This window comes from Oryctolagus cuniculus, chromosome 6, assembly GCF_051225735.1.
Source record: "Oryctolagus cuniculus isolate XC-2025 breed Fujian yellow rabbit chromosome 6, ASM5122573v1, whole genome shotgun sequence".
Taxonomy (NCBI): Eukaryota; Metazoa; Chordata; class Mammalia; order Lagomorpha; family Leporidae; genus Oryctolagus; species Oryctolagus cuniculus.
The window spans coordinates 132,936,569-132,947,350 of NC_142872.1; the positions used below are offsets into that span (position 1 = coordinate 132,936,569).

Genomic DNA, 10,782 nt, shown 5'->3' on the forward strand with positions numbered 1-10,782 from the left:
AAATCCTTTGCATAAAATTTATCTTTTATAAACTTCTCAAAATTTCTTACATGTCTAATTTTTTAGAAAAAAAAAATTTAAGATTTTTATTTATTTGAAAGCCAAAGTCACAGAGAATCTTCATCTGCTGATTCACTCCCCAAGTGGCCGGAGCTAGGTCAGGTTGAAGCCAGTTTCTTCCTAGTTTCCTACATTGGTGCAGAGGCAGGTGCCACCCTCTGCTGCTTTCCCAGGCCATGAGCAGAGAGCTGGCTCAGAAGTGGAGCAGCTGGGTCAGGAACCAGCGCCTATATGGGATGCCAGTGTTGCAGACGGCTCAACCCACTAAGGCCACAATGCTGGCCCCTAAGTCTGACTTTCTATGAGGTCATCTTTGAAGGGGAAAAAAATCCAGTGGTTCCCCAGTGGCTTGAGGATATAAACTATAGGTCTATGTTTTAGTTCTAAGACAGCCCATACTTTTCCGATTTACATATTCAGCTTTATTTCTCATTACTCTCTGTTGTGTTTTATCCTGGGTCAATTCCTACAAATCTTTCCTTTTAAGAGTTTCTGTGAACACCCCATGTCATCTAGAATGCCCACGAGTAACCAAGTAAGCCCAGGGCTAGTTTCAAAGCACCCAAGTGAGTAAACAAGATGTGACTAACTCTATTCATCTGATCGTGGGCTGCTGGAGATTGCATAAAACTATTGTGCAAACATAGCACCCCAGGACTACACACTTTGAATTGATTCAATACATTAACTAAGGCAGCCAGCTGGCCTATGCAGTCAGGAGGAAAACAAGGAAATCACTGAACACAATGTGCTTGCTTGCCTGAGCTGTCTAATGTCACCAAGTGCTGAGAAACCGAATCACGAACTCACAAATTCCTTCCTCTACATTCAGGAGGGAACCCACACCAGTCTGAACTTGAGACACTTGAGCTAACCCACAGCAACCTCAGCCATCACTCTGCCAGCATCTTCAGCACAAGATGACTGTTGCTTAAGCACACTACTTCAGCTCTACCGTAGCTCTGGGATGCGGAGCATGGCAGTCTGTCCCGGTTTCCTCACCCGCAAGACTTGCAATGTTTCATGTTAGCTGCAATTCTGAAAAACTGTTTGAATTATCCTCGTCACACAAAAAATAAACTACAGCAAGTGGTGTTCTTCTAGCTGCTGTACAAATAAGCACGGAGACTCTGTTCCTTCTAGTGCACACAGAAGAGCTTTAGAAGATGAATATGATGCACGGAAGCCCAAATTGGACTTGCTAAATACAAACAGAAATAGCATTCATGGTCATCCTGGAAGGACACTTGTTAGGAATTTGCTACAGCTCTGTAAGGTGTTCCTTCGCTGCTGGTTTTCATATCACTCTTCACCATTTGCGGGTACTGAGATCAGCGAGAAGAGGGAGGTCTCTGCCCTACATTCAACACAACTGAGGTGATGGGTCTTCAGAGGCAAATGGCACTGGATTCTTAGGCAGTATCAGTGGCACCCAGAAAGGTAAACACCATAGGTTGAGACTTCTCCACTTTTAAGTTAGAATCTCCTGCTTTTTTTTTCTTTTCTTTTTTTGGTATGTTCCTCACAATAAATGTCAAAGCTGAAATTTACCATAAAAAGTAAGGAAACTCAATTGCCTTTGGTCTCCACATGGACTGGAATATTCGTGATTCCAATTGAGCACCTCAGAAACATCCAGTTATTGTTGACTACAAGAGGTCAGAATGTAAGGGGGCACTGCACTTCACTGGTGTCAGCAACGTAAGCTGGCAATCGTGTCGGGGGCACTACAGGGCACACAGAATACTTAAGACATGTATACTGCAGGTCTCCAAAACAATATACCTAAAACCCCAAAAAAGTTAGCAACACTGTTTCTGCCCAATACACGACTAATATTTTAAAAAATATAATTTTATCATGAAATTCTCTATTCTCATACCTCAAAACAAGGCCACAAAGTGCGTTCACAAGGAGTCATTCTGCAGATAAAGCCACTGCACAAAATGCACAGTTAAGGTCTACTGAAATGAATCCCACACTGGAGTTTAATTGTAGACATTTTATACACCAGTATAGCAACATCCATAGGCAAAGTCTCTTACAGAATTACAACAGATAGCTTCATAAGGGCCATATATAGAATACATTTAAAGTATTAAAAGGTACAGTTGTCTCAATAGCAAAATTTAAAAGTTATATCCTGTTAATACATTTAACCCAAACTAACTTGAATGCTATGATTTACCATTCGGAAAATCAGCACAGAATAAATTTCTTGTCAAAAGCAGCTTGTTCTTTTGCCAAACTCTAAGTCAGTTAAGAGCATTACCCACTGAATCAGATGCAGAGGGCCCTCATCTTTAATACTGTTACTGTCCCACATATTAGTTTTAGTATGTTATTTTTAAAATAAAAACTTGCAAGGGCCAAACAGAAAATTAACCAGTTTCTCTACAAAATAATTAAAATGTAATCTACATGGGCTTGAAAACAACTCAAGGGCTCAAATTCTTAAAGTGAAAACAAGTACAGAAAAATTGAGAAGTGGTGTATGTTTTCCACTTGTAATGATACTAAGGTGTGACAAATAGGTAGAAAGTCAAGTTTATATCCAGTAAGTCACTGAAAAGACTACTGCATTCATTCATGTACCATACAATTAGGGAAGATATGAGGACATGCTCAAGTCACTGAAATGGTCAAGAATCAACATTTTACTAGTTTATTTCATCTTCCCAAACCATTACCATGTGAGTTGGATACACTGGCAAACAATTTAAAATCCACATTATGCAAAAGATCAAACACTTGTAAGCTCTGGAAATCAAAATTTAATGTTAAAAATATGTAAGATATTTAGATGCTATCTTGTTGGCTGTAAAAAGTGACTGCAAAGCCAAATAACTGAACATAAAATATTGAGCAAGGTCTTCTTGGGAAAATGTGACAGTAATACCAAGGCTCTCCCTAATGTTGTTGCTTAACACTTTTACAGGAATTAATAGCCAGAAATCGGAAATTTATGACTGCCAATACTATCTTTGGATAGTTACAGTACGTGTTTAGAATATTGGAGAAGTGCGTGCTCATGGAATAAACACTATACTCTGACTGCCATAAATCAATGAAACACAACTGCATCTGGTGGACATGGTAGAGAAAATGGCAATTTTGCGTAAGGAGTGCTTTGAGAGGCATTTCCTTGGAGGCAGCCAAGGTTTTTCTTTCCCTCATTACTGAAAGATCAAGTAATGCGGTATGGTTACTTAAATTCCTACAACCAAACTTCCACTTAGGCATAGTTACATGTTCCCAAACTACTTTTCTTCCGTCCGCCACGCTGGCTTGGATACTCCATGGTCCACTGCAATCTTTTGGTCTCCCCTCTCTGGAGCAGCCCCGCACTGCTATCCATTGAGTAGGTACACCACCAATTCATAGGTGGCCATCATAATGGCTGTGTTTGGAATCTGTCTCACCAGATGAGTTGTTAGGCCACGGTAAAGTGACCCATAACCTTCTTCTTGAACAACCAAAGACAGTGTCTGAAAAAATGATCTATATTTTGTTCCCTCTTCACGTAGTCTTGTTCTTACAACTTCATGAGGGTATGCAATAGTTGTGGCACAAGTCTTTGAGGTGGCTGCAGCTAGCATCATTCCCACAAAATCTGATGCTTCCTTCACAGACTCTTCATCGTTTTCCATCATAGAGGCAGTCTTACATTCCAGCAGTTTTTGCTTTATACTTTCATAAATAACAAAGTGGATAACAGTCTCTGATATGCCAGCATAGGAAGCAGACATGCCCCTGTAAAATCCTCTAAGTCCATCTGTCTGATATACTTTGCGAACACATTCAAAAGCACCCAATCGCTTTTCCCCACGGCTCCTTGCATCAAGTTGTAACCGAGTCTTTATAAGCCAGATGGGGTTAGTTGCTGTGATCACAGTAAAACGAGGTTTAAGTTAGTCCATATTTCTACAGGAAGTGACCTGCGGATGGGGAGCATGAGATGACACGATCTCACTCTTTTCTCGGGAGAAATGTACAGTAAATGCCTGCCATTGCAGCTGAAATCATGTGTACCTGCGTAGAATCAGGATCAAATACACCATTCAACTTTTCCTTGCAGTTTGGTGATATTTCCCTCTACAATGAACTGCTGTGTGTCTGTGCATTGCAAGTGGAAGCACACAGCCCCACCTCTGGGAGTCCTGCTCACTCCTCGATCATGATGGGGGGAGGTATAAGATCTCCAGTGCACTAAGCCCCACCTACTGGCGCCGGGCTTGCTTCTCTCTGGTGTGTCAAACAAGCTCAATATTTTGATATTTAGGACTTTTCCTTGTTGTACAGCTTACAGTGTGTGTGGGGAAATTCCTCTGAAATATTGAGATCCTCATTCTCAGGTGTGGGGTGTTGAGAAGTGGCCTCCACAATTGATGGCTTTGTGCAAGGTAGGCAAATGTAGCAGTCCCCTGCTTACATTTGAAAATGTAAACAAACAATAAGCTTCTCCAGCTGGCTGAAGGTCTGGTTGGGGGTAGGGGGGAGACATAGATGGACAGGGTGTGCCTGACCACTCTGTTTATTCCCTTAAACTTTCTCTTTCTTTCCACTTGGAACTTCAAACACAGCTTCCAGGCTCCTCCATCCACTGCTATCCATAGCTCCGTGGACTCGCAACCTCATGTCTCACCTGGCCCCCATACTGGGGGTGCCATCAGTATCCCCATTTGGCTTCTCCACCATGCCTTCACCACTTTTTGCTCCCTCAGCATGGCCCTGCTCATTCTCTCCGTTGGACTCCTGGGCTTCTCTGCATGAAATTCTCACAGCTTTGTCACTGGCTTGTATCCCCTTTCCTTATTAACTATATATTTTGCCCCACATGACTTGGAATGTCTTGATGCTGTACTGCTATCTTGGCATCAAGGGTATCACTTTTAATAGTAAAAATAATCTCCGTTATAATCTCTGACAGTTTTTGAATATTCATTATCAGCTAAACAAGATATGTTTAGCACTTTAATAACATTGTTTCATTTCAATCCTGATAACCACTACATGAGTATGTACTTAATGTTATGCATCAGGATATCTATTGTCATTGTTATTATCATTCCAATTTTATAGTTCACATTAACAGCAACTAATTTGCAGACAAATGATTTATATTTATAAATAATTAATTGAATTATGAGAGAGTGATATCATCTACTAGTTTACTCCTCAATATTTTCAATAGCCCTGGACCAGGGTCCAAAGCCAGGAGTTGGGAATGCAATCTATTTCTTTCACATTAGTGGCAGGAATCCAATTACTTGAACCATCATATGCTGCCTCTCAACATGTACCAGAAGTTGGAATCAGCAATGAAACTGGGAATTGAATTCAAGTACTTCCATACTGGAAGCGGGCATCCCAACTGGCAGCTTATCTGTTAGTCCAAATATCTACCCCAAGGTTTCACATTTAGGTACACTTATTTAAGAACCCATTAGGGAGTAAGTATTTGGCCTAATTCTTAAGATACCAATTAGATGCTGATGTTCAACACATGAATACCTGGTTTGGTACCTGGTTCGAGCTCCTGATTCCAGATTCCAGCTAAAGCAGAACCTGGAAAGCAGCTGTGATAACTCAAGCAATGGGTTACTTACACCTATATCTCAGCAGGCATATATGTCCAGGTCCTCCTTGGACCCTGTATCCAAACCTAGGAGAGGTGCTACATTTATATTTGCTATATTCTTCAGTTTTGTGTTTACTTATCATTAGTAAACTCCTACTCAAATAGTTTATGATAGTTTTTTAAAATTTTACATTCAGCCTTCTCTATTCATATTGCTATATAGTTCCCCTTTCCTGGTTGGACCCCTATTGACATGCCAAGATGAATACTTTTATTCTTATTTTGCTAAAATTTTATTGTAAATAGTATTACTAATGGGCATTGAAATTTAATCAAGAGGGGATTCCAAGATGGTGAAACAGGGGAAGGACATACTGCTTTAGGCCATGGGAACATAGTAGCAAAAATGTGGAAGAAATACATTCACAGGGGAGCATTGGAGAGAAATTTTCAGTGGAAATTCTACAGAAGAAAAAGGGATGCTGTGGATCAGCAATGGAAGCTGTGGACATGCAGCAATGAGTGTGGACAAAACACAGGATACCCACAGCCAAGAGCTGGAGGAAGCTTGACAGCTTTAGATAGCAAAGTAAGAGCAGACTGCAGCAGCCCATGCCACTGATAATATTATCTGAAGGAGAACCTGGAAGACCACACGGTCTTTGAGTCCAATCTGGAGCCCAAGGAGGACAGGGTTCCCATCTAACCAATCAAAAAAAAAAAAAAAAAGGGCACGTTTCTCTCTCCCCATTCTCACTCAATGGTGCCCAGTAACAGGTAGGCTGGGATAGGGCACCATGTTGACACTAGTAGTGGCTGCAATAGCTCTTGTGCACACACCCAGCGCCTGGCAGGTACAAGGCATCATATTGACACCAGTAGAGGCTATGGTGGCTCTTGTGCATGTGTGTGATCCAGGGATTTTACCAGAGGGAAAAATCTACATTCCTCACTGACCTTGAGTCTAGATTGGAGGATTGATAGAGGATTGGGCACCCACATACGACTATGAGGCACTCCAAGCCTCTCAGCATATAACAGGCTCTGGGGCACAAGACTCCTAGGTCTCTAAGCAGTCACTGAGTACAGCGTTCAGAGTACAGGCTCAGAGTTACCTGGGTTCATTCAACAGTATAGGCTAGTGTTGAACCCACAGTAGGCTAACCCAGGGCATTGATCACCTTGGAAGACAGGAGGTGAGGGTGTGATTACATTGACAGAGGAGACATACCCTAGCCCTTGCTGACAATAGAAAAGATCTACCATGCCCACCCAATGTAGGTGTCACCCTAGATACCCCACCCTGGAGCACTGAACAGAGTTCCCTGTCCATACCTAGCACATGCCTCTGGGTATTCACTGAGAGAGCAAACACTCTGCAAAGCCACCAAGACATAGTTCTAAGAAAAAAAGCCATTAGAGAAAAAAAAACAAAAAACAAAAAACAAGTGTTTCCATAAATGTCTAAAAGTAAATGAAGAAATTCAAGGAACAAGAATAAGGAAGACAATACTACTCTCTGAAAGGAAAACAGCAGCATTTCAATATTAGAATATGAAGATGAAGAGATGGATTAAATGTCTGAAAAGGAACTCAAAAGATTAATGATAGGTTTACTCAGAAGCAATAAGAAGCTAATTCACAAGTTGAAGAAATCTATCCATGATATGGAAGAATTTTTTTTCCTATGAGATTGAGATTTTGAAGAGAAGTCAAACTGAAATATTAGAAATGAAGAATTTAGTATGTCAAATAAAAATACAGTGGAAAACTTTAACAGACTTGGTGAGGCAGAAGAAAGAATAATTTCTGAGCTAGAAGATAAATCTTTGGAAATGTACAGTCAGACAAAAAAATAGAAAAATTAAAAATAGTGTTGGAGATTTATTGGACACTATCAAATGACCCAATACAGGGTCTTTGGAACACAGGAACTTAGGAGTTCCTAAATATGTGGAAACAGAGAATGGATTATAAGGGCTATTCAGTGACGAAATTATTAAAAAAAAAAAAAAAACTTCCTTAATTGGGAGAAAGTAAGGGACATCAATGTACATGAGGCACACAAAACTCCTAATAAACATGACCAGAAAAAATTTTCACCACAACACATTGTAGTCAAACTTTCAACAGTAATACAGAAAATAAAAAAAGATTCTAAAATGTACACGAGAGAAATGCCAGATTACTTTCAAAGGATCACTAATTAGACTCACAGCAGATTTATCATCAGAAACCCTATAGGTTAACAGAGAATGGAAATACGTAGTCCAAGTTTTAAAAGAAAAAAACCTGTCAACCCAGAATACTGTAACCTGCAAAGTTTTCACTTATGAAAAGACCTTCCATAATAAACAGAAATTAAAATAATTTGTCACCACTTATCCAGCCTTACAAATGATGCTAAAGGATATGCAATACACAGAAACATTGAATGATAATTATAATTATGAAAGAATGTGAAGGCAGAAAATCTATCAGTAAAAAAGCACAATGGAAATCCAAAGTAAATAATAGAAATATATATGGAAAAATGTCAGGGCCAACTCATCGCTTATCAATAATAACTTTGAATGTAAATGGTCTCAATTTTCCAATTAAAAGATACACTGGCTGAATGGATTCAAAAACAAGATTCATCTATTTGTGACCTACAAAAACACCACCTCATCATGTGACCTACAAAAACACCAGCTCACCAGCAAAGATATACAGAGACTAAAAGAGAAAGGATGGAAAATGATATCCCATGCTAGTGTAAAGCAAAAAATGAGCAGTTATAGTCACTCTTACATCAGACAAAATAGACTTATCACAACAATTTTAAAAGACAGAGAGGTCACTAAGTAATGATTAAGGGATCAATTCAATAGGAATATGTGAATATACCAAATGTATGTTAACTCAATTCCAATTAATATACATTATACAATTATACAATGCCAGTTAACTCAATGATTATTACAAAATGTTAATAGATTTAAAGGGAGACATAGACTGAAATATAATAATAATGGGAGACATCAACACCTTACTTTTGCCATTGGACAGTTCAATTAGATAGAAAAGATCTACACTATAGATCAAAAGGACCTGAAATTTACAAACCCTTTCTTCCCACAGTTGCAGAATACATATTTTTCATAAGTGCATGGAACTTTCTCTAGAATAGACAATATGCTAGGCCATTAGAGCAAGTCTCAGAAAATTCATAAAAATTGAAATCATACCATGCATTTTTCTGCCCACAATGGAATGAAGCTGGAAATTAACAACACAAGAATATCCAGAAAATATATAAACACATAGATATTGAACAATATGCACCTGAATGAACAGTGGGTCATATGAGAAATCAAAAGAGAAATCAAAAAAATTCTGTAAGTGAATGAAGATAACAATACAACATATCAAAATTTATGGGATACATGGGCCAGCGCCGTGACTCAATAGGCTAATCCTCCACCTGCGGCACCGGCACACTGGGTTCTAGTCCCGATTGGGGCACTGGATTCTGTCCCAGTTGCCCCTCTTCCAGGGCAGCTCTCTGCTATGGCCTTGGAGCACAGTGGAGGATGGCCCAAGTCCCTGGGCCCTGCACCCGCATGGGAGACCAGGAAAAGCACCTGGCTCCTTGCTTCGGATCAGCGCGGTGCGCCAGCCACAGCGCGCTGACCGCGGCGGCCATTGGAGGGTGAACCAACAGCAAAGGAAGACCTTTCTCTCTGTCTCTCTCTCTCTCACTGTCCACTCTGCCTGTCAAAAAAAAAAATTATGGGATACAGCAAAGTCATTGTTAAAAGAGAGGTTTATAGCAATTGATGTCTACATCAAGAATTGGAAAGGCATAAAAAATGAGCTAACAATGTATATCAAGGACCAAGAAAAACAACAAACTAAACCTTGAATCAATAGGAGGATAGAAATAATTAAAGTTAGAGTTGAAATAAACAAAATTAAAACCAAAAAAAAAATACAAAAGAGAAGTGAAATAAAGAGCTGGTTCTTTGAAAATAAAATAAACAAAATTGATACTTCATTGGCCAAAGTAACACAAAATAAAGAGAAGACTCAGATCAATAGAATCAGAGATCTAATGGAAATGTATAAACAGTTAACACAGAAGTAAAAGGAATTCTCAGAAATTAGTACAAAGGGCTTTATGCCAACAAATTGGAAAATTTAGAAGAAATGGATAGGTTCCTGGACACACACACAATATAACAAATTGAGTCATGAAGACATAGGAAACTCAAAAAGACCAATAACCAAGATGGAGATTGAATCAATGATAAAAACCCTCCCAACAAACAAAATCCCTGACAGAATGGCTTCATTGCTGAATTCTACCAGACTTTTTTTTTTTAACTTTTTTTTTAACTTTTATTTAATGAATATAAATTTCCAAAGTACGATTTATGGATTACAATGGCTTCCCCCACATACCATCCCTCCCACCCACTACCCTCCCCTTTCCCACTCCCTCTCCCCTTCCATTCACATCAAGATTCATTTTCGATTATCTTAATATACAGAAGATCAGCTTAGTATACATTAAGTAAGGATTTCAACAGTTTGCTCACACAAAAACAAAAAGTGAAAAATAATAGATGATTTTTTTTAAATGATGATGAAATCAGATAAGACCTATTGTCATGTTTAATCCCAGTGAGAGTCAAGTTGGGAGTTGACAATTTCTTTTTTTTTTTTTTTTACAGAGGATCAGTTTAGTATACATTAGGTAAAGATTTCAACAGTTTGCACCCCCATAAAAAAACAAAGTGAAATATATTGTTTGAGTACTCGTTATAGCATTAAATCTCAATACACAGCACATTAAGGACAGAGATCCTACATGAGGAGTAAGTGCACAGTGACTCCTGTTGTTGACTTTACCAATTGACATTCCTGTCTATGGCATCAGTAGTCTCCCTATGCTCCAGTCATGAGTTTCCAAGGCTATGGAAGCCCTCTGAGTTCTCCGATTCTTATCTTGTTTAGACAAGCTCATAGTCAAAGTGGAGAAAAATGAATGAATTCCAATTCTTGTCAAGCTATTCAAATCAATTGAAAGGGAGGGAATACTGCAAAACTCCTTCTCTGAGTCAACATCACCTTAATTTCTAAACCAGAGAAAGAGA

The 10,782-nt window shown here is 39.1% G+C and overlaps 1 protein-coding gene across 1 annotated transcript; it reads right to left on the bottom strand.

Annotated features, from left to right (window-relative positions):
• Positions 1–2,014: 2,014 nt before the first annotated feature.
• LOC100342528 (solute carrier family 25 member 36) lies at positions 2,015–3,971 on the bottom strand (the record flags this gene model as incomplete). The annotated part of the gene is made up of 1 exon (XM_051843971.3): positions 2,015–3,971. A coding segment is annotated over one exon (561 nt), but the record flags the coding sequence as incomplete, so codon positions are not given.
• Positions 3,972–10,782: the final 6,811 nt, after the last annotated feature.